This window comes from Perognathus longimembris, chromosome 19 (genome assembly GCF_023159225.1).
Source record: "Perognathus longimembris pacificus isolate PPM17 chromosome 19, ASM2315922v1, whole genome shotgun sequence".
Classification (NCBI taxonomy): Eukaryota; Metazoa; Chordata; class Mammalia; order Rodentia; family Heteromyidae; genus Perognathus; species Perognathus longimembris.
The window spans coordinates 24,749,325-24,774,091 of NC_063179.1; the positions used below are offsets into that span (position 1 = coordinate 24,749,325).

The 24,767-nt window shown below is 36.9% G+C and overlaps 1 protein-coding gene across 2 annotated transcripts in view; it reads left to right on the forward strand.

Annotated features, from left to right (window-relative positions):
* Window positions 1–24,767, forward strand: part of Ghr (growth hormone receptor) — a 239,746-nt gene that overhangs the window by 210,951 nt on the left and 4,028 nt on the right. For both annotated transcript variants that reach the window (XM_048368191.1, XM_048368192.1), the window contains 6 exons: window positions 5,389–5,518; window positions 7,031–7,081; window positions 8,830–9,002; window positions 14,504–14,682; window positions 19,479–19,644; window positions 23,425–23,515. In XM_048368191.1, the coding sequence (XP_048224148.1) occupies window positions 5,389–5,518; window positions 7,031–7,081; window positions 8,830–9,002; window positions 14,504–14,682; window positions 19,479–19,644; window positions 23,425–23,515 (790 nt within the window). The remainder of the gene's footprint in view (window positions 1–5,388; window positions 5,519–7,030; window positions 7,082–8,829; window positions 9,003–14,503; window positions 14,683–19,478; window positions 19,645–23,424; window positions 23,516–24,767) is intronic.

Genomic DNA, 24,767 nt, shown 5'->3' on the forward strand with positions numbered 1-24,767 from the left:
TTCTAATAAATTATATGATTCTAGGGAAGGAATTGCATATGATGTACACAAAGCTGCAGCAAAAGTCTGAATATCGCCAGCAAAATAGGGAAGCTACTTAGTGTAGGCTGGACTCTCCAGCAGCCCTCCATATAAAGGGGTCAACTAACATTTGACTGACATTGTTAATGATCTTAAAGTACATCTTAGGAAAAAGTGAATTTCAAAAGCAAGTTTCAGTTACATGAAATGTGGTTTTTATTGATCTTCTCATAATCCATGCCAGCAAAGGAAACAGTCTTGCTTTGCTTTGTGGGAAGTACAGACCAATGTTCCTCTTAATCTTCAACTTTTATAAAGACACGATTAACTTCGTGTGCAGTGTTCACAAAACTGAAAGTGATGACCATCAATAAATCAGTTGAAAAGATTTGAAGTAATACCAGTTAAAAATAAATATGATTAATTGGAAGAAGAAAGAAGGAAGGGCAAGGTGATGAGAGGGAAGGAAGGAGAGAGATTCCTTTGGAAGCAATAACTTCTTTCTGTCATCACAGAATCACATTTTCATAGATTTTCTCATTGACATGTTTAGGATTGTGCCCATCATATTCTGTAATATTGTCTTATCCAGATTCAAAAAGCTAAATACAAAGACTTTTAAATCACTGATATAGTTATACTGATCATTCATTCAAAAGTATTTCCATAAAGTCTGCAATACAGTGGAGGAAATGAACTGATTGCTTGAACCACCATGCCTTGTTTATTACTTGTGGAAGGAACATTACAATTTCACCATACTTGGCCTGCACTCATGTGCTTATGCAATCCTCAGAACATATGAAAGCTATTTCAGTTGACAATAAGTACTTCTTCATTTTGGCTTATGGTCAATAACAACAATTCTTTCTCTAGAAGTGGAGATACTGAACATACGATAGACTGATCTTCCTTTCTAAAACTGACCTTGATTGGTTGAATATGCAGATTTCTTAGCTGAATGCAAATCCAACATCATGAGCCAAAAACTGTTGGGTCCATTGTGCTTTTTTTTTATTATTATCAAACTGAATTACAGAGAGGTTACAGTTTCATACATTAGGCATTGGATACATTTCTTGTACTGTTACCTCATCCCCCATTCCCCCCTCCCCCAATCCTCTTTCCCTTCCCCCTCCCCCCAACGAGTTGTTGAGTTGTTCAGTTAATTTTCATCAAACAGTTTGTAAGTATTGCTTTTGTAGTTGTTTGCCTTTTTTTACCCTGTGTCTCTCGATTTTGGTATTCCTTTCCAATTTCCTGGTTCTAATACCAGTATACACGGTTTCCAATATACTCAGATAAGATACAAAGATAGTGTAGGTACAACCACAGGAAGGTGATACAGGAATATCATCAATAATAGAGGCTACAGTTACATATGGCACGTTGAAAGTATTTACAACTGTGATATAACAATCATTTCCATGGCATGGAGTTCATTTCACTTAGCATTATCTTATGTGTTCATAAGGGTATAGCTATTGGGCTCCTGTGATCCTCTGCTGTGACTTGCCTAAACCTGTGCTAATTATTCCCTATAAGGGAGACCATAGAGTCCATGTTTCTTTGGGTCTGGCTCACTTCACTTAGTATAACTTTTTCCAAATCCTTCCATTTCCTTACAAATGGGGCAATGTCATTCTTTCTGATAAAATTCCATTGTGTATATGTACCACATTTTCCTGTTCCACTCATCTACTGAGAGATATCTGGGTTAGCTTGGTATTGGCACCAGAACAGGCCTGAAGACCAATGGAACAGAATTGAAGACCCAGAAATGAACCCACAGAACTACGCCTACTGAATCTTTGATAAAAGAGCTAAAACAATAGTCTGGAAGAAAGATAGCCTCTTTAACAAATGGTGCTGGCAAAACTGGTTCAACACATGCAACAAACTAAAACTAGATCCTTATATATCACCCTGCACCAAAATCAATTCCAAATGGATCAAAGATCTCAAAATCAAAACAGACACCCTGAAAACACTAAAGGAAGGAGTAGGAGAAACACTTGGGCTCCTTGGCACTGGACGGAACTTCTTCAACAAAGACCCAGAAAGGCTACAAATGGGACTACATCAAACTGCAGAGCTTCTGCAGAGCAAAGGACATAGCTCACACGATAAACAGAAAGCCCACAGATTGGGAGAAGATCTTTACTGGCCATTCAACAGACAAAGGCCTCATATCTAAAATATATGCAGAACTAAAAAAATTATCTTCATCCAAAACAAAACCACAAAGAACCAATAGCCCCCTCATCAAATGGGCTAGAGACTTAAAAAGAGACTTCCCTGGTGAGGACATGAGAATGGCCAAGAAACATATGAAAAAGTGCTCTACATCACTGGCCATAAAAGAAATGCAAATCAAAACAACATTGAGGGCTGGGGATATAGCCTAGTGGCAAGAGTGCCTGCCTCATATACACGAGGCCCTAGGTTGGATTCCCCAGCACCACATATACAGAAAATGGCCAGAAGCGGCGCTGTGGCTCAAGTGGCAGAGTGCTAGCCTTGAGCGGGAAGAAGCCAGGGACAGTTCTCAGGCCCTGAGTCCAAGGCCCAGGACTGGCCAAAAAAAAAAAAAAACAACATTGAGATTCCATCCTCACCCCAGTAAGAATGTCCTATATCAAGAAAACTAACAATATCAACTGTTGGAGGGGATGTGGCCAAAAGGGAACCCTACTTCATTGTTGGTGGGAATGTAAACTGGTTCAGCCACTCTGGCAAGTGGTATGGAGATTCCTGAGAAGGCTAAACATAGAACTCCCCTATGACCCAGCAGCCCACTTTTGGGTATCTAGCCAAAAGACCACAAACAATCACACTAAAGCCACCAGCACAATGTTCATCGCAGCACAATTTGTCATAGCGAGAATCCATTGTGCTTTTTTATTCATTGCAATATTTCCCCTCTGATTTTTTTCATATGTATTGAAACACATTCTCCAGTAGGTCTTATAGTTTCTTTCATCATTTCAATTATAAATCACAATAAAGCATTTTAGTTATAAATAATATTCTATACCATCTTAATACATCTTTTTATCTGTTTGAGTCAGTGGATTTTCTTGGTCTTGTGTGATTTATTTTCTTGGCATTAGCCCACCCAACTCATAAGTAATTTTTCAGAGGAGGTAACAAACAGTACAAGAAATGTACCCAAGGCCTAACATATGAAACTGTAACCTCTTTATACATCACTTTGACAATAAATAAAAAGTAATTTTTTAGCTTGTACTTGGTTATACTTTGTTCAAGTGGCAAGGTTTTCTGTTCAAGTTCCCACCCCCTGCAAGGTAGCCAGACACCCTACTCTCTGCTCATACGTAATGATCAGTATCTGGGACTGTTGATAACAGTTACCTTTAAGACTCCAGATGGCTACTGCCTGTCTTCTGCTCCACAACCTGAGCTCTCTGAAAGCTGTCCTTCCCTTTCAAAGTGTGCTTCCTCTTCCACCTTTTTCTTACCCTTGACTCACTCCTCTCGTTCCTTCTCCCCTCTCCTCAAATCCCCAGCCAACTCAGGGAACTTGTATGTGATTTCAGTTGGTTTTATTTGTTTCTGCTATGTTGTGAGTGAATGATAGAAAAGCATCTCAGTGAATGGAGCAGAGAGTGAAAACTCAAACTCATTGTCAGTGTATAACAACTAATGGTGTCCTTCCTCGGGCATCTGAGCAAGCATCTTTGTCTAAGGGGAGAGCCACTGAGTGGTAGAGGAAGAAGTTAACTTCAGCCAGACCAAGGAATCTGATCCCAGATTAGCCATGATCATACCAAGATGACACATTTCAACCAACAGTCTGCTCTGTCTCTCTGCCACTGCAAGAACATCAAATGTTATCAACTTGTAAGCCTTTCATTTAGTCAAAGTCATCTCTGCTTTCTGGATAAATGTCATAATAATAAAAAAAATACAGCTTCTTAATATTTGTAGTCTTTCAGGGGCATTTAGGCAGAATTGTCATTCAAATATACCTTTTTGCCTCTCTCTATATATGTATATATATTAAATATTCATTCTTTAGATATTCATTATGAAGCATTATTGTTCTCTTCTAAGATGACAATATTCATACCCTCTCCACATCATATTGATGAGGTAACCCAGATTCTAACAAAATTATCAGGCACAGGTAAAAGATGTTCATTTTAAGATTATATCAGTACATCTCAGCAAACCTCAGGATGACACTGGACTGTAGGAATATTAAATGTGTCTAACCATGTAGTACTAATTGAAACAAGCAGTTTCTACTGCACAATACTTCTCAGTTATTAACTTTCTCACACTCACTGTGTACATTCCATTGCTGGGGAAAAAAGTGTCTTGTGTCATTCTTGAACACTGTTTTCCAGTTCTAATATATTAAATATCCTTTCAAAAGAACACAAACATAAGTGACTTTCTAATTCAAAATCTCCATATAGAGAAACATCACTGTAGCAGATGCTGTGTCCACGCCTCCAGTTCTACTGAACTACGTACATACGGGGAAACACATTGCACATAGCTGCTATGGGAGGGATCCCAACAGGTTGCTCTGGTAGCCAGCTCAGTACCACACACACAATTAGATACCGCCCCCCCCTTCCCACTCTGACCATTCTCTTCCTTCTAGATCCTGGGGTCACCAACCAAATGAAAAACCTATACCCGAATACTGATCTCTAGCCCCTGTGCCTTAAGCAGACCTTAAGGAATAATGCCTGTAATAAAGGCAAGACAGTTTTTCTCTATAGTCAAATGCTGACATTAACAAGCAACAAACCTGAGCCAATGATCCAGGAATTCAGCTTTTCTAGAAGACATTAGAATCACCTCTTGGACGAGGATCAGGCTGGCTTTTTCCCAGTAGTTCTTTACACATGAATTTCCAGGGGGCCATGCGTGACACACCTGGTATCTTCTTTTTTGTGATGCTTCTTTTTATTGCTATTATAAAGGTGATGTACCTAGTGATTAGTTACATAAGTCAGATAGTCATCCCTTCCCTCACACTCTCTGTTTTTCCCTCCCATCCCCACCCACAAATTATATAATTCATTTTCAACATAGTACCTAGTAAGTACCACTGCTGCATTTGTTCGCCCTTTCTCCCACCTTTTCTGTGCCCCCTTTGCCCTACCAAAGACAGATAAATGAGCAAACAAGAGAAAAGGAACAGAAAAAAAAAGCAACAAAAAATCCTCGTTTCCACTTCCTGGAGTTCATTTCAATAACTAACATTTTATATGATCAGAGGCACATACCCATTGCACATGGGCATTCTTCCCCTAAGAATATCCTCTCCTTTGGTCTTACTGTGGACACACCTGATTTCATGCCTGCTTTTTCCTTTTTATTCTGCAGATTCTTCTGGGAAGCCAGAGTTCACCAAGTGCCGTTCACCTGAACTAGAGACTTTTTCATGCCATTGGACAGATGAAGTTCGGCATGGTTTAGAGACCCCAGGATCCATACAGCTGTTCTATATTAGAAGGTGCAACCTTTCCTGCCTTTCTCATTTCCTTCTCTATAGATTTGTCATTGAAAGAGTATTGAGTCTCACACAATTTAAGAACAGAAGTAACTTATTTTTAATACCTAAATGTATTTATCCATCCATTTTAAGATTATTAAATCTTGATTATATAGTGGGTTCGATTTGGAGAACTAGGGAAACAATTACAAAAAGATAAAACCCTTGGTCAAATGGAGGTTGTTTTCCAATAAGGGGAGATGAAGTTGAATGTGAGTTGATAACATCAGGAAATCAAGAAAATAACAGCAGAAAAAAAGAAGAAAGTGTCAGTCTTGAGTGGGTTCATGTGCTTGAGAGTGTGAGTGCCTCAAAGTGGGAGTTTGTATGTGGATAAGCATGAGTGTGGGCTTGTGTGACTGTGTGTGAGTGTATGTTGGGGGGGGGGGGACTTTTAGAGGCCTTGCCAGTGTGATGTGTTACAGTAGATCAAATGAAGTGAGATAGAATACATGAATGCTCAAAGAAAAGGCTATGATAACATGGGACTAACAATTGGCACAGCACTTTCTCATGTAATAAGTACTCAATAAGTAGTAGTTGCTGTTCTTATATTTTGGTATATAGTAATAATCCAAACTTATAGCTATTTATAAATAGAGAGGGACTTAGTAAGTTTAATTTTCATGCTCTTCAGCAACTCAGAGAACCAGCTCCATCAAAACTTTATGTATATTGGCATCATTAACTAAACAGATTAGAGACAAGGCAGAATAACCTTGTGAGCTGGACTCACCTTATAAAAATAGTTTTGTTTTTGTTTTATTTTTATCATCTTTAAATAGTTATCCAAAAGAGTTTTAATTCAACACAAGTTTATGAGTGCTGTGTATTTTGTTCAATGTAATCCCTTCCATCATTTTCTCTCAACCCCACTTACCCCACAAATTACCTCATTCCATGAAAGTAGCTTTGTGTGTCCTAATTTTCACCTAATTTGGATAAAATCAAAAAGATAAAGTAAGGTATTTATCACAATTACCTATTTGCCTTAAATCTGGCCTCTGAACTAAGAGGGGTCACAGCATGAGTACAATCACAGAACTGGGTGACTGAGACTCTGGGAAGCATGGAAGAGCTCTCCTCTTGGCTCCTCCCAAGGCATGGTAAATGCCTTGTTTCAAAGGAAGCATGCATGTGAACAATTGCTCCCTAAAGATCTATCTGTGCCTCTGCCATTTTTCACCATAGTCTTGCACAAAAGTTACCCTGGGTTTTGAGAAGAAATCTCATTTTCTTGCAAGGCTAATAGAGAAAACAAGAAGGGAGAAGAACATGGTTACTTCCCCCTCCACACATTTTAAGCCCAGAAAAAAAATATGCAATGGAAACAGCTTCACTTAAAACATAGATACTTTACTTTTATTATTTCTTTTCCAATGGGTTATTTTCATAGGTAGAAAACATTTCTTATACGTATTCTGATTTTTACTGATAGTCTCCTTTGTGTCTATTGTTCCTTTCACAACACAGTCTGCGCGCAAACCTAAAGCAGTTGACTTCAGAGATTAACACTAGGAGGAAGTAAGTAACTTCTATAAATTGACTTTGGTTATCTGTATAGAAATTCAACTGAGTGAAGGTAGGTGACCATTTTGCTTTTTGAGTCCACTTGGCTTTTTGTCCAGATTGAAAAGTTTAAAAAGTCTAAAATATTTATTCCGCTTCGGTTAATGTGGAAGATCGGGAGATCTGTTTTGAACTAGCCATTCTTGATCTATCAAGCTTAAAATGAAGTGATGTAAGTGGTTTATTCTGCAGAGCTAATGGATTTGGGATAACCTAAACAGAGTTTTTCACACACTTCTCATGAGAGCTGACTGCCAACATTGCCAAAATTGAGAAACAGTGAAACATAACAGAGCTAGCATCCTTACTGCAAATCCAGTACTGCTAAACACTATCCTAAATCTTTGGAACTCTTAGTACTTTGAGGCTTCTAACTTTTATACTACCAATAATGCTAAGTACATTTGATATCTCTTCTACTATTACATAAAAGCCTTATTCCATGGACTATCTTGTTAATTCACTCTTAGTTAGAACGTTAAGATCTGACAAAAATTCAATGACTCGCCTATCTTTCCTAATCTCTTAAATCTTTTTTTCTATTTCTCTATACACACATACATATACATATGCTAAACACATTATACACTTACTTTCCCCATGTGAGATGAACTCCTAGTAGTCAGAAAGCCAAGAGACAAGAAGAAGGAGGTAAGGACAAAATATACCATTTCCTATACCTACTTCCTTTACTAAAACCCTACATGCTAGTTTCTACCACATCCAAACAATGGCAGCAAGTTATGAGTCCATTGATTAATCCTTTGATTAGATCAAGGTCCTCATAATATACTCATTCTTCAATGATCATATCCAACAACCAGGGCCAAGCCTTCAAAACTGGTCATTTGGGGGAATATAGTAATTATATTTCAATGAAATTCTTTCCTCTCATTCCATTTCCTCTTGCTCTCCTCCTTCTCCCATGACCCCACTTTCTTGTCTTGATTCCTTCTACTATTCTGATCTCTCCTTTGCTTTTCTTATTGCCATGTTTTAAACATTTGCCCATCTTTTAACATTGCTACACATACCACCTTCCATGTACATATATATAATAAATGAACATGTATATATATATGTATACATACATACATATATATCCACTGAATATCAATGGGAGAAATACAAGAAACAAAATATTCCAGATGATAATTTGGCTCATCTTCCAGCCTGCTTTTAGAAACCAAATCTTATTTATCCTATATCTGCATGGTGCTACTACAGGATGTGACACACCCCTCAGCATGAAGCAACCATTAGCATGCTTGCTCAATGTCTTCTACTACACATTGCAGAAAAAAATACAGCTCTAAAGGTCCACTGTTCTTCTGGGATCGTTATAGTTTAGGGGTTGGTTCTCTGTTCTGTTAAAATAAACATTTTGAAACCTTCCTAAATCCCAGAACCATCATCTGCAGGATGGGAAATTAAAGTACCTACAGAAATCACTTCGTTTAGGACTTGGTACAGCAAATGCAGTCAACAAACTATACTTTAATTATGGGCAGAAGTACCAAGGGCCTCCTAACAGTCTTTGGACACTAATATATTGTCTGCACATGTTATATTTCTTTGCAGTGGGATTGCTAAAATGCAAACTATTTGTGTCATAGAGTATTTGTTTCAGTTTACTAAACCTGTCAAGCACCTCACTGTACGGTTTTAGATATGACTGATACCTTTTTCACTCTCCCTTGCAGAAGCACTCAAGACTGGACCGAAGAATGGAAAGAATGTCCTGATTATGTCTCTGCTGGAGAAAACAGCTGTTACTTTAACTCATCCTATACCTCCATCTGGGTCCCCTACTGTATCAAGCTAACTAACAATGGTGATACAGTGGAGCAAAAGTGTTTTTCTGTTGAGGAAATAGGTAAATCACGGGTTTTGTGTTTCCTTTGACATAGCTTCAGCCAAATCACTGGGGAAGCCTGCAATTGCCAACCATAATCAAGTAGGATGGCTTGTGAGTGGTGTTTTTGAGGTACAAAAAGACTATCTCACAGAAGTCAAGATCAGCTGGCGGACAATAGGAAAAAGCAAGAGGAAATTAAGTTGACTCTCATATAAAGAAGCCTGATAGTAAATGTAAAGATAACAATTTTGTGAAGAAAAGAGAGGAAGTCTTTTTTTTTAGGAAGGCTTCAAAGCTGGATTAAATTTTGCATGTCAGTGAAAGGGGCAACCTCAATGTATTCTTAAGCTTTAGTCTTTCCTTAAACATGTGAAATGGATATTATATGCAAATCTACTGAAAAATGTTGGCAAAAGACCAACATCAAAGCCCAGTCTTTATCACAAAGTATAATAATTATGGAATTTTATGTTTATAAAATGGCCACAATAAGTTTCAAGACATGTTTATAAGATCTCAAAACAAACATTGGACAATCAGTTCAGTGAACTAAGGAAAAGACTCAAACAGATGATCTTTTGCCAATCATACGAAGGGGGGGGGGAATAAAAAAAACAGCTATAACTGGAATATCCATGTTTGTAGACAACTAGTATAAACAGCAAAATGGAAAGAATCAAAGAAAGACTGAGTAGCTGACCTTGGTGCCTCCAAAGCTCATTTGTTGCTTATAAGCATTCCTTGTCCCTTCCTGCAGATGCGTTGCTCTTATATGTGGTTTCCTAGGGATCCACAAACTGGAAAAGAACAAGAGAATGTGACTAGATGCTACAGACAGAAACAAGAAAAATTTGACATCCTGGCTTTGAGAGAGATTGAGAAAACTGTAATAAGCAGAAAAGATTACCCTACTTCATAGTTTGAAGAAGCATCAGTGAATTTAGTTGTTAGGCCAATGCTGTATGGTATTGCAGAATGGAGTAGTTGTAAGAATACTAGTTGTAAGAATACATGTCCCAGCCAGCAGGCAGCCCTGCTCATTGATCTGGTTTGCTTTTACTAAGAGCCTCCAACTGTGGTGGCTACAGGATGAATAAGGTATGGTACAGTGTGGACAGTTACTAGATTCGAGGTGTGTAGAATGCACAGTGACCGAGGTGGTGGCCAAAGGCATGAATGATTGACTGCCTGAGGGATGAGGGCCTACACGGAGATGGTAACAATTCACTTGATTCTTAAAGCGTAGTGATAAGTAGCAGGTATCAAGGAGATGGGCCTTCCAGAAACTCTTAAGTCCTACAGGTAGCAAACAGCACAAAATGTTCAGGAATGGTTAGGCAGGACCACTGACCAGCTAGGGAAGTCATTATGTTTCCTGCATGCCTCATAAAGGAATTTTGACTATTATTTACCAAGAAGTACATTTGAAATGTTTAAGAAAGGAATGAGGATAGCAATAACTGAAGATGTAATAACAACATCCTCAAAGATCTCACCATGTATCATGGATAATAACCATGTGAGATAGGTTCTCTTATAATCCCCATTTTACAGAAGCAACTAAGACTCAGCAAAGCTAAGTGACTAGCCGAAGGTCAGAGCCAGAAGACAAAGCTTGAATTGGAATTTAGGGAGCACAGTTCCAGAGCCTATACTATAAAACTCAGGAGTGCCCAATACCACCTGTTATTGACATTCTAAAACAATTACTATGGTACACATGTACTGTTGATTGGATTAAGACAGATGAGAGTTAGAGGAGCTAGAGGATTGTGTTCATTAAGATAAAAGACGATGGTAACACACAATTACAATACTATTACAATAGTAGCACAAAAACAGAGGAATGACAGAGTGAAATGAGACAAAGAGCAGCGGTAACCCTAGTAACTTCTTGAAAAAAGATGTCAATCACTTGAGTGGTTGTTTAGTATATATTTATTCTGCTACCTCACAGAACTGTTCTAGTTTAGAGTAGTATATTTGTTAGAGATTTTCCTTTGTTTTCAATTCACTCAGGAAATAGTTATTGCATCCTTTCCCTGGGCCAGGCAGAATTCTTTGTGCTAGAATAGAAAACATCCACTCTGGTGGAATTTAATCCCAGTGAGGGAGGCAAAAGACAAGGCCATGGAAAACTAGTAGGAAAAAGAATTGGGGTGTTAGAGAAGTGATTTTAAGTAGGTTTGTCAGGTTTGGTTTCATTGAGACAATGACATTTGAGTAAAGAAAGAAATGCAAGAAAATTCGTGTGTGATTCTGAAGGAGGACAATTTAGCAAGAGACTTGACAAGGGTAAAGATCTTAGGTGAGTGCATGCCTTTCAGCACTCAATGAACAGCAGGCAGCAGTAGAGCTGGCCTAGACTGAGCAAGGATGCGAGTGGAAGGAGACCAGATGGCAGAAACCAGTCATTATTCATCTCTTCTTATCACATAGGCTTTTACTTGGCATGAGAGTGCAAACTTCAGAGTTTTAACTAATAACTTTAAGGGTCACTTTATTGTATTAAAGATGATATGAAAAATAGATTGCAAGGGGACAAAGGACTAAAGGAAAAGAAGAATAAAAGAATAATGCACAGAAGGAGAGAAATGTGGTAATGGCTGAAATCAAAGTCTAGAGATGCAGAAGGGATGGGAATCTGGGCCCTTCTTCAAAAACCAGTGGATAGAATATACACCAGTTTATGAAAAGGATGTGTCAAGGAAGAGTTTAATGCTTTTATTCTAAACCACTAGGGGGGTCAGAGGCACCACTGATAAAGATTAGGAAAATGAAAGAGAAGCAAGTGTTTGAGAGGAAGACCAATAACTTTTTTGTTATATGAACAGTTCCTTTTAAGTATCTCCAGAGTTTTCAGGTACAGCATGTCAACTTGTGGATAGTGATGAGGGAGAAGATATTATTATGTACTTAACAGTGGTACTGAGTCTTCTCCCAAAGGATGCTATCCGGTAGCCTGTGTTTAAAGTGGAAAGGAAAAGCTTAAGATTTAATATGAACAATTAGCCTAATAAAAGCCAGGAATTGTGACACACATCTGTAATCCCAACATTTGAGAGACTTTGCTAGGAGGATCTTTTGTTCAAAACTAGAAGAACTACATAGTGGTACTCTGTTTCCAAAAAAAAAGAAAAAGGAAAAAATAGACAACTTAAAAACTAAAATAATTATGTGTGCATCTGACTACTGTTGAAAGCAGAGAATGGGTTTTTCTCTTTTTTTTTTCTTTTTGAGTCTAGTTTATTCATGTAATATGATTTTGCTTGTTAAGCAGAAAATAAGAATTTAATCTATTTTTTTTCTAGCTTCATGGATGGTAGTGTCTACTTTTTGTTTTTAAATTTCAATTTTATTGTAAAGGTAAAGTATAGAGGGGTTAGAGATACATAAGTAAGGTGATGAGTACATTTCTTTTTTAACAGTGTTACCCCCTCCATCATTTCTCCTACTTCTCCCTTCTGACCCCCTTTCCTCACAAGTTGTAAAGTTCATTTCTAGCATAGTATCTTGTGAATATTACTGTTGAACTGGTTTACCCTTTGTGCATCATTTCTGTGATTCTCCGACTTCCCCAAATCAAATAAACTTATATACAAGACAAAGTGTACAGAAATCAAGAACACTGACACCATGGAATAAACCAAAGGAGAAAAAAGAAATATAAAAGAAATAACTGCAAATAGTTCAATAAAGATGCCTCTTGTTTCCATTTCTTGGAGCTCATTTCAATAAGCATCATTTTATATAGTCATATGCTCATAGCTATTGAGCTCCTTTCTTAAGAATATTCTCCTTTGTTCTCAATGTTGAAATGCTTAGAGTGCTGTTTTATTAATCAATCATGTCCAAGTGTACAGTGATTATTTGTCTTTTACTATCCATTGGATTGACTTGTAGATTTATAGACATTCTAGTTATTAAAAATGAGGGGAAAATGCAGCCTATATTTCTCTGGGTCTGGCTTACTTCACTTAACATAATTTTTCCAAATCTTCCATTTCCTTATGAATGGGGCAATGTCATTCTTTCAGGTGGAGGCATAGAATTCCATTGTGTATATATACCACCATTCTTGATCTGTTCATCCACTGAGGGACATCTGGGTTGATTCCACATCTTAGCTATGATAAATAATGCTTCAATGAATATGGTTGTGCTGGTGGCATTAATGAGGGCTTGTTTGTGGTCATTTAGGTAAATACCCAGGAATAGGATGCTGGGTCATAAGGAAGTTCTAGGTTTAGTCTTTTAAGGAACCTCCAAAATGCTTTTCAGAGAGGCTGAACAAGTTTACATTCCCACCAACACTGTAATAACATTCCCTTTTGGCCACATCCCTGCCAGCATCTGTTCTTATTAGTTTTTTTGATAATAGTATTCAAACTTGGGTGTGTTGGAATCTTAGTGTTGTTTTGATTTACATTTCTCTTATGGCCAGAGATGTTGAACATTTCTTCAAGTGTCTATTAGCTAGAGGCTGGCTTTTTCTATTAAAAAAAAAAAAAGTAGTGCCTCCAGTGACTAGCAGTATTCTCTCCTGCTCTAAGGTCTGTTTTCCACTCCGGTGAATACAAGAACTTCCTTCTTTGACCCCCAGACTCACCAATCAATAAGAGCTATATCAATATATCAAAATAGTATATATCTGTTTGTGTGTCTTTGATCCTCTCTAGGAACCTAGACTTTGTAACATTCCAAGTGACCATCTATGTAAGGTAGAAAATAAAAAGTTTTGCTATATGACTGCAAGTAACTTTGAATGAGTAATATTTTATTTGACACTATTTAGAATATAAATTTAGATGTAGTTCCTAGCTTTGGAATCCATAATTGTCTTCATAGACCTTTAGGAAACTGGTCTTTGTTGTTCTTCATAATAAAGATGCACAAATCTGCTAAGAATGTAGAGTATATTAGAGATTGAGCAAAACGGTATTTTAAATGTTCAAATGGTGGTTAGATAGAAGATAGAAACATTGAATCATCACCAAATGAAGATCAGCATAATCCTTCCTGCTTATGACTAAACAAATTATCTAAGAAACTAGGAAGACAAAAAAGCTTGCAGAAGGATTGTGGCACATAGAACGAGTAACACAAGGTCCCAAGTCATACACTGCTTAGAAGGGAAAAATAATCCTTAAGCTGCAGAAAGCCCATTTTAAATACAGAGGTCTTTCTGGCTCTCTGTGCTTTCAGCAAAATAATTTCCTAATGATAAAGCATTAACTCTATTAGAGCTAAAGAAGAAACATGAAACATGGCAGACCTTCAAGAAAAAGTTATAGACCAGATGTTAGACTCGAAAAGAATTTATGAAGGGACTTTTCAAGAAGTTGAAAACAGATCATCCAAAAGTAAAAAGTAATACTCATCAAAGTCATAATAATAGGAATATTGGAAGAATTGATAGCATAAATGATCGTATAAAGTAATTTGGTCTCTTCAAAGAAAAAGAGTCCATTCATGTCAAGTTGTGTCTCTCTGGATTCTAATTCTGTTCTATTGCACAGTGCAACCTGATCCGCCCACCAGCCTTAACTGGACTTTACTGAACATCAGTTTAACTGGGATTCATGCGGATATCCAAGTGAGATGGGAGCCGCCATCCAGCGCAGATGTACAGAAGGGATGGATAGTTCTGGAGTATGAACTTCAATACAAACAAGTGAATGAAACTCAATGGAAGATGGTGAGATACCACCACATCTTAACCTGTGACTTTTCTTCCTCTTACATCAACATCTCTTGTTTATAATGGGACTTCCTTTGGACCTAAAGACACATGCCCAGGCCCCATGATTCCTTATTAAAAGAAAATTAACCTAATCAGTAAGACAACATCTTCGAATTCTGTAAGACGGCAGGTGCTTCTGTGGAGTGTATATATATAGAGAGAGAGAGAAGCCTAAAGGAAGAAAAAGGAAACTAGTCATTCTAGATGTTCTTAACTGACAAGCCGCACCAGGGGCTTTAATCACTCAACTCTTTCTGGAGACATAACTAAACATGAGAAAGACATAACTAAACAAACTGAACAAAACATAACTGAACAAAATCAATACTAGACTCTGGATAAATAACATTCCCAAGCCTTTAATTACTGCTACTAACAAGATGGGGACCATTAGCAAGTCTTAAAAATGTCTGTAGAAAAGTAGGAGAGAGAGAGAGAGAGAGAGAGAGAGAGAGAGAGAGAGAGAGAGAGAGAGAGAGAGAGAGAACTGGTTCCTTAGAGGTTTCAGAAATATATTTTATTATATATATCACAGGAAAGAATTGAGTCAGGAAGTTCTGTGTAGGCAAGTAGAGAGCAAGTTGGCCTCTGAACCACTCACCTCCTTGCTCAGTGTGTGAGGACTCAGCACTGAGATAAATTCCACATGGCACACAAAAAGGAAAACAGGATTATCATGCTGCTCCCAATAGAACTAATTCTAAATCAGCTTAACCACAGCCGCACTGGCCAAGCCAAGCAGTTTCTGGCCAGTGATGAGGTTGTACCCAGCAGCCTGGCAGAGTTGATTCCCAGAATTTAGAGACAGCAGGCCTTGTCCACTCAGTCAACCACTGAGAAAAAAGAAGCCAACTTTGTCATTAACAGAAAGTTAGGTTTGAGCAGCTTTAAACAGTTACAGACTTAAGGTTCTGTTTTCTAAATCATTTTAACTTAGATATCTGCTCTGCAACTTGGTATGAAAAAACCTGGTTGGAACCCTACTACATGTTGGTGGGAATGTAAATTTGTTCAGCCACTCTGAAAAGCAGTGTGGAGGTTCCTCAGAAGGCTAAACATAGAGCTCCCCTATGACCCAGCAGTCCCACTTTTGGACATCTACCAAAAAGATTACAAGCAAGCCACCAGCACAATGTTTATCGCAGCACAATTTGTCATTGCTAAAACATGGAACTGACCCAGATGCCCCTCAGTAGATGAACGAATCAGGGAAATGTGGTATATATACACAATGGAATTCTATGCCTCTATCAGAAAGAACCACACTGCCCCATTCGTAAGGAAATGGAAGGACTCAGAAAAAAAAAATCATACTAAATGAAGTGAGCCAGACCCCAAAAAAACATGAAGTCTATGGTCTCCCTCATAGGGAATAATTAGTACATTTCTAGGATAGACATAGCAGAAGATCACAATAACTATGCCCATATGAACACACAAGATAAAGCGAAATGAACTCCATGTTATAGAAATAAGTGGCATATCATTGTTGTAGTTAATTTCAACATGCCTTGTGAAACCATACTTTTTTTTCTCTCATATTTCCTTCCTGTGGTTTTACTCCTGCTATTACTGTAACTGATCTTAATACCCCAGATACTGTATCTATGTGTATGGGAACTAGGGAAGGGAAAGGGAATACCAAAATCAAGAGACAAAGGACAAAAAGACTAATAAAAATAGCAATATGCACGACATCAATTGGTATTAACCAACTGTACAACTCATGGGAGGAGGGAACTGGGGATGGAGGAGATGGCGGGGGGGGGTAGGAATAAAGGAAGAGGTAACAAGTTGGATAAGAAATGTACTTCCCTTACATAGGAAACCATAGCCCCTCTGTACATCACTCTGACAATAAAGAAGAAAAAAAAAGTTTACAATGGAAAAAAAGAAAGAGCCTGGTTGGATGTTAAATCAAACAAGACTTTCTAAATCCAACTTATAATCAAACATTGCGTTGTGCTACTAGGTATAGAAATAACTACTTTGTTCAAGGCATTGTGCTAGGCCTGGAGGGCAACAGTTATCTAGATGTAACCATAAACTCTTTTTCAGGGAGTTTACAAAGGCCAGTATTATTTTCACAGTATACCAATATGCTCTTTCCTTTTCTTCACTGTTGACATTTCTACTAATGTTTCAAAGGCAATGGTGGAAAAAGTGTTGTCACATTAGCATTCAAACAGTAGTGCCAACCTTAACTAAACATCACTGTATTCTGCACCACTGTGTACTCATACAAAAGATGAGTGGAGGGGCGGTGGGTAGGTGGGGGAACTGGAGAGGAAGCCAAGTTCATGATAAGAATGTGTTTGATGAAGCCACAAACATCATTAATTTTGTCATATCTCAACTTTTGATTACATAGGTGTGTTGGTTGTTTTTTTTTTGGGGGGGGGGCGTGTTTGTTTGTTTGTTTTGCCAGTCCTGGGGCTTGAACTTAGGGCCTGAGCACTGTCCCTGAGCTTCTTTTGCTCAAGGCTAGCACTCTACCACTTGAGCCACAGCAGCACTTCAGACTTTTTTTGTGTATGTTGTACTGAGGAATCAAACCCAGGAGGGCTTCATGCATTCTAGGCAACCACTCTACCACTAAGCCATATCCCCAGCCCCAGTGCATAGCTTTTTAACCCTCGCTGTGGCATATGGGAAGCAAACATAATACATCCCTCTGTATTCTGAGACATCTCTGAGGTAAAAACACTTACTGGCCAATGATTTTCCCATGATTAGCTGAATTTTGCATGTGGTACTAACCTAAGATCTTTATATTTCTGTGGTATTAGTTATAATGTCTTTTTTTGCACTTCCAATTTCATTTATTTTTTTTTTTTTTTATTTTATTTTATTATTATTTTTTTTTTTCTCAAATTTTTATTTTCAAACTGACGTACAGAGAGGTTACAGTATCATACGTTGGGCGTTGGATACATTTCTTGTACTGTTTGTTGCCTTGTCCCTCATGTCCCCCTCCCTCCTCCAATTTCATTTATTTAAATGTTATCTTTCCTAGTCCAGTTAAAGGTTTGTAAGTTTTGTGAGGTGTCTTTTCAGAAACTCTTGTTTCTTTAGATGTCTTTGGTTATTTCTCTGGTATCTATTTCATTTTGTTTTAGAAGTTTATTATTCCACTGTTTTCTGATATCCATTTCATTTTATTTTAGACATTTATCATTCTCTTATTTCTGCTAACTTGGATATGAATTTGTTTTTCCTCTAGTTTTTAGGGATATAACAGCATTTGAGATATTTTAAAGACAGTAAGTTCCCTCAAGCAACTATAGTGTCACATAAAAAAAATTGTTACAGTTAAATTTGGGCATTCAGATATAATAAATAATAACAAAATTATCTTATCTAACAGGGTCAGGTGGAGAGAATATGCCAGGAAAGATTTAAGCTTTCATAGTACACAGTACTCACACTGAGGGTTTCTATGAGGAATAGGTGACCCCATTCAAGTCGATGTCAGGATTGGGTAGGGGAAGTGCCAAATGAGAAAATTTGATATTGCAGGTATGACATGTTGAAGGAATATGAGGGGGAAAGGGTCCTAAGTGAACTCCCTGGAGCCTTCTTTTTTATTCTGCTGTTAGTAAAACCTGTATATAATTCTGAAGACTAAAAGGAAAGAAATAGAAAAACAGGGATCAAAAAAAAGAAACATCAGTTTTTTAATATTAAAAAGTGAATTTATAATACAGAGTCCTGCTGTAAGCATTTGAGGCATGAAAATATTATATATGTTCAAAGGCCCCAGCAAAAGACACAAACAAACCACGTCATGTATACATGGAAGGAAGAGAAGTACTTTGTGAGTAGAAGCCAACGAGAGTGAAAGAGAAATTTGTTTCAGATGCTGAAGGCCCAACTTCTGGCTTAATAAGACAAATTTGGAAAATGTTATTTATGTGAAAATCCATGCTGTTGAAAAGTGAATGTTCCAAGTTTTCTATAAACAGGAACAAGGCGTGCTACCAAAAAACATATGAGAAGCACATCAAGTACCTGCTCTGGATATTGATGTTTTAGAGGAAAACATTTTTACTAGTTGAGTCCTCTTTGACAGCAACATGTTGTATGGATCTAATAACCTCACTCCCTTCTCTAGGGAGGTAAAGCAATAGCCTGGCCTTAAGGGTTATGAGACTGATGCTCACTACCAAACACTACAGCGACTTTCCTTTACAGATCTTTGAATAGTCAACTATTTTGAGCTTGGTTTAAGCCTCTGGAACAAGTAGATTTTTATTTTTTGCTTCTAATACAATTACTTGAAAGTTTGTTAAAGTAAACTATGGCATTTCCAGGACCCTTTCCAAGTCAGTGATTATGAAAAAAAAATGATTATCCAGAATTTCCAAGGAACACAGATTCATAAATTTCTAAACACTATAGTTAGTTTTGGTTTGAAATATACTTTGTGTGTTTTTCTGTTCTCATGTCTTCCTCCATACAGAACTATAAATACTCAACCAAGTAGGAAACATCTCTGTGGTCTTCATCTGACAGCCGAATACAAAGATATACCTGTACTTCATTAAGCAAACTGCCATATCATTGTGTTTACACCAAAGGAAAATAATTCTTTACATTTGTCCCAGTGTTTTGGAAAATAGCAAACTCCCTCTGGGTATTGTAAAATATTGCCCCCTTTACGGGAATCCATTATGAATACAAGTGGACAAATGCTTGAAGAGTGAATTTGTAGACTCTTTAGACAAGCTTTTATGTGTTTATCTTGAAAGATGGACCCTGTAATGTCAACCTCAGTTCCGGTGTACTCATTGAGACTGGATAAAGAATATGAAGTGCGTGTGAGATCCAGACAACGCAACTCTGAAAAGTATGGCGTGTTCAGCGAGGTACTCTACGTAACACTTCCTCAAATGAGCTCCTTTGCATGTGAAGAAGGTAAACAAAATGCGTACATGGTAGCATGACTTTGGGCAATATCACGTGGAGATGTGCCTACACTGTAAGCCTACTGAACAGATAAAAAACATTTGTGTTAACATTAAGCAACAGAGTGAGAGACTTTATATCACTATTAGTAACCAATATTATGTGTTGTAAAAGCAAGAGGATTTAATTTCCAGATTTTTAATTTTAGGAAAAGTCTTGGAGCAGGCAGAAATTTAGTAAAGAAAATACAGTAGTTATCTCTGTACAGTGGAATTTCAGACAAGTTTTCATTGTGTGTGTGTGTGTGTGTGTGTGTGTGTGTGTGTGTGTGTGTGTGCCAAGTTCAGAGCCTCAAGCTCTCACTCAGATTTTTTTTCTCCCATGGCTGACATTCTGTTACTTGAGCTATACCTCCACTTTGGGCTTTTTGCTGGTTAAATGGAGATAAGAGTGTCCCAGATTTGTCTGTCCAGGCTGGATCCAAACTTGGATTTCTCAGATCTCAATTGCTTGACAAGCTAAGATTATAAGTGTGAGATGCCTGTGCCTGACATGTTCTTTTGTTTATGGTTTTATACTTCTAAATTTTTACACACTTAATGGGTTTTGAATTTTTAATCAGAAAAAATGGTTTGGGTCTTTCTTTTTTGTAAAGGCTCAGGAAATAAATCTGGTGCTCAAGAGTTTTAGAAAGTGCAGATGTGGCTGTTACTTAGAAGAAAGCCTAGAGACATATCAAGTCACACCAAAAGGATTAAAACTTTTAGATACAAAAAGGAAGGCAATTAGTAATGAAAAGTGAGTATGTAGCACTATCACTTACAAAAGGAAATTGTCTATACACTATCTCCATTGTAAGCAAAAGAGGTACATCACCTTGTCAAGAGTTGAGGTTTGTTAATAAAATAATCATTAGCTAAAATTTGTATTTGCTGACAGAATCTTACCAAACTGCACTAAAATGGAAACTTCTAATGCACCATTTTTTTTCTGAGCTCAAAGGGGACTTCTTGTTTTAAAACAATATAATTCAATTATTACAATAAAAGTTATCATTGTTACATGTTCATTATGCTTAGCATGGTAAAATTTAATTAAATTAGCATAAGTTTTCTTTAAATTTTTGAATGTCTACGTTTTGAATTTTATAAATTTTTAATATACAAAATAGAACACAAGTCGATTACTTATGAAAATACAGATAATTATGTACAGAAGGTTATAGTTCACAATTACTTAAGAAATGCTTAGGGAATGGCAATTTTACAGTTTTGAAGCCATTAGATATTATCATGTTGATGTTATTTGTAATTAAAAGAATTTTTAGAAACATGGAATACAACTTGTCCCTGATAGTGGCCTGCTTTTCCTGAAGAGTATATGAACACATGCCTAGACAATTTACAGACATTTAAAGAACCATAGTTTCTCAGATTTTGTAAAGTTTCCCGAAATAGTTAATTTCATAGTCAGAAAACTCTCTATGAAGTGACTTTCTACTTGGTGTATGCCATCCAACACAGAAGGCCTTACCTGTGCAGGGGGAGGAACTGTCCCCTTATTATTTCTCATTGTTCATGCTTCTGTTTGATATAAAAGCATTTCATGGGGGCTGGGAATATGGCCTACTGGCAAGAGTGCTTGCCTCGTATACATGAAGCCCAGGGTTCGATTTCCCAGCACCACATATATAGAAAATGGCCAGAATTGGCACTGTGGCTCAAGAGGCAGAGTGCTAGCCTTGAGCAAAAAGAAGCCAGGGACAGTGCTCAGGCCCTGAGTCCAAGACTCAGGACTGGCAAAAAAAAAAAAAAGCATGTCATGGAGAACTTGAGCCACAGCATACACAGCATTGTATATATTGTAACTGTCTCCAGACATAGTCATATCAAAAATGTGCCCAGGCAACCAATCCAAGAAGGCATCATTAGGACAGTTCTCCCACATAGTATAAGTTTTTTAAGGTTGACTTTTCATTTAACATTAAGAAAAAGTTTAAGTTCTAGTAGCTCCTTATGTTCCTGAATATGACATTGGTATAAAAATTATAGACACCACAAGATCTAAAATGATATTTGCTTTCCAACAAATATTACAATATCTCTGGAGGGGCATTGTTATTACTTATTAAATAAGAAAACTGTATTATAGCATAAAGGCATGCTTTTCTAAATAGATAACCATTATAATTGATTTCAGTATCCCTGTCTAATCGATACAGCAAGTAAAATCAGTAATTTATTTGTTTACAGAAAATCAGTAAAGTAATAAAATACTTAAAAACATAATCAACAACCTTTATTTAGTTGACAGAGAATACAATTTAACCATGGCACAATGTGCATTCTTCTCAATCTCATATGATACATTTTCAAAGGTACACCATACTTTGAGACATAAAATGAGTCTCAATTTGAAAGGATCTAAGACATATGTAATGTGAGCTCCAAGCACAATGGAATTAAATTAAATAACAGAAACCTCTGTAAAAAAAATTCACAAATATTTGAAGATTAACACTCATCTAAATAACTCATAGGTTACAGAGAACAAAAGCAATAGAAAAATATTTTTAATTGAATGAAAATGAAAACACCACATGGCAAAAATGTGTGGCTGTCACTAAAGTAGTAGTTCTTCAGGGAAATTTTATGGCAACAACCATTCCTGGAACCTTGTCCTAAAGGCATACTTTTTTTTAAAAAAAAAAAAGCAAAATTAAGGTTAATTCTACTTGTTTTTTAATTAAAAAGTGTTAACTATGCTGGAAGCTAGCTGTAAGGTAAGTGGGAAAAATCTGTACATTTTACAAATTAATTCTATTGAGTCTCCTAAAAAGTATAACACAGTCTAGAGACAGGAGCCTTATTAGAACAAGCATACAGATGCATATTTTGAGGGGCGATACTAACATTTTTTATTATCTTTAAGTAGTTGTACAGAAGAGTTGATATTTAACAAAGCAGTTTATGAATAGAATATCTATTGATCAATGTCACTCCTTTCAGTATTCTCACCCATCCTTCCCTTACCCCATCCCTTCCCTCACTCCTCTTAATTTTGTGGGATAGACATTGAATTCTTGACTGCATTGTCCCTTTCTCCTCCTCTTGCATGATTTTCTTAAAGCTATAAATTTTGTTTCACCAGTATAAGATATTGCTGTCATGATTCACAAATAAAAATACTTCCTTTAGGAACTAGAGGTGGCTCAAGTGGCAGAGTGCCAGCCTTGAGTGAAAAAGCTAAGCAAAAGTGTGAGGCACTTAGTTCAGCACACACACAAAAAGTACCATGTACACACACACACACATACACACACAAAAGTACTGTCTGTATATTTGTGATAGATTCTCAACCTGGAAGCTAGGAAAGTATTACCATGCTAAGATAAAAAGGATTTAAGTGGTTATTATTTACTTTAATTTAACAGAAGTTTTTACCTAAAGTTGAAGCACTGACACTCTATTGTTTTTGTGATGTATAAGATTATGAAAGCAGTTAGGACATTTTGAGCATGCACTGTGTTTAAAGTGTGTACTTTTCCTCTTGAAAGATGTTTGAAGTGTGAGAACATTCAAACAATAGGCATTTAATAATTGAATAATGTGTTTATAACAGAAAATCCTAATTCATTTCATTCTGTTTCCTTAGTTATCAACTGAGATCATTGTCTTTACTAGATGAATTCATTAGCAAATAATTTTATGTAGAGAAAAACGGTGAAATGTAAACTTAGTTTCCACCATTCATAGTTCTGAAAAACAAATGCTTTTTTGTGTCTTCCAGATTTAGAGTTTCCATGGTTCTTAACTACTACTTTTGGAATATTTGGGCTAACGGCGATGCTATTTGTAGTCATATTTTCTAAACAGCAGAGGTAGGTATGAAATAGTCTCTTCTGGTACATTTTTGTGAATTCTTTAGATATCTGTGTGTCTTTCCATATGTTATGTGATATTTCTCTTGTTCATCATGAGTGAAAATTTTAATTAACCCAGAAAACTTTTATCCTCAGTTTTTGAAAGAAACTTTGACCACACTACAGGAGATTTAGGATCATTTTTAAGTTTCATGGGTTAGTCACAACTAGTATAGTCTGGCTCTTCGAGAGGTAGGGTCCCTATCACTCCCAGCTTGTCTGAGACTCTTCTGACTTTTACTTTGCAAGCCCTGTGTCCTTGGAAATCCTATAGTTCCAGTCAACCCACATAAAGCCAAGAGGCATCTACAAATCAAACCAGGAGTGAAATGAGCGTATTATTATAAGGTTTTAATTTGTTTTTAAGGTAATTTGACCTTTGTAAATTTAAAGATCGATTTATCTTATCAGAAAGAATTATTATAATGACATTTCTATCAGATATAAGTCTCCAATTTAATGAAGAATGGATTATTTTCTTTCCTTATTTGTTATTGTTATTGTAAAGGTGACGTACGAGGGGTTACAGTTACATAAGTCAGGTAATGAGTACATTTCTTTTGAATAATGTCACCTTCCCTCACTCTCTCCCAAGTTTTTCCTCCTGTCCCCACCCACAAGTTGTATAGTTCATTTTCAACATAGTGAGTGCCACATTTGTTCACTCTTTGTCCCACTATTTTTGTGCTTCCCCTTTACCTTCCCCAAAACAGATAAACTTACAAACAAGAACAAAGCAAAAACACAAACAATAACCAAAGAAATCTTTATCTACAAAAGCAGATGAAAATCTGGAATAAGGCTCAAGTGGTAGAGGAACAGGTTTGGCAAGCACAAGGTGCTGAGTTCAAATACAAGTACCATCAAAAAAGAAATGCAAGCCAAAGTTGGCCCACAGGCTATAATTGCCAACCTAGATTCTAGTGCAATGTATTATCTGACATCAGAGACATTCATAGTTATTGCTGATATTTTATATTATTTATTTCTGTGTCAGTGTTTCATAGCTCCTAATTAGTGACAGCTCAAACCAACTCTTAAAGTGGAATTTGATGTATCCCTGTGATCAGGTAAAAATGGTACGTGGAAATACTGAGAGGAAATGCTCATCACTGAACATTCTCTAAGGTTTATTCACACTGAATAGAATATAGCAACTGATATCCACAAATAATGTCTCGTGCCCAACAATGGTATTCCTGAATGCATG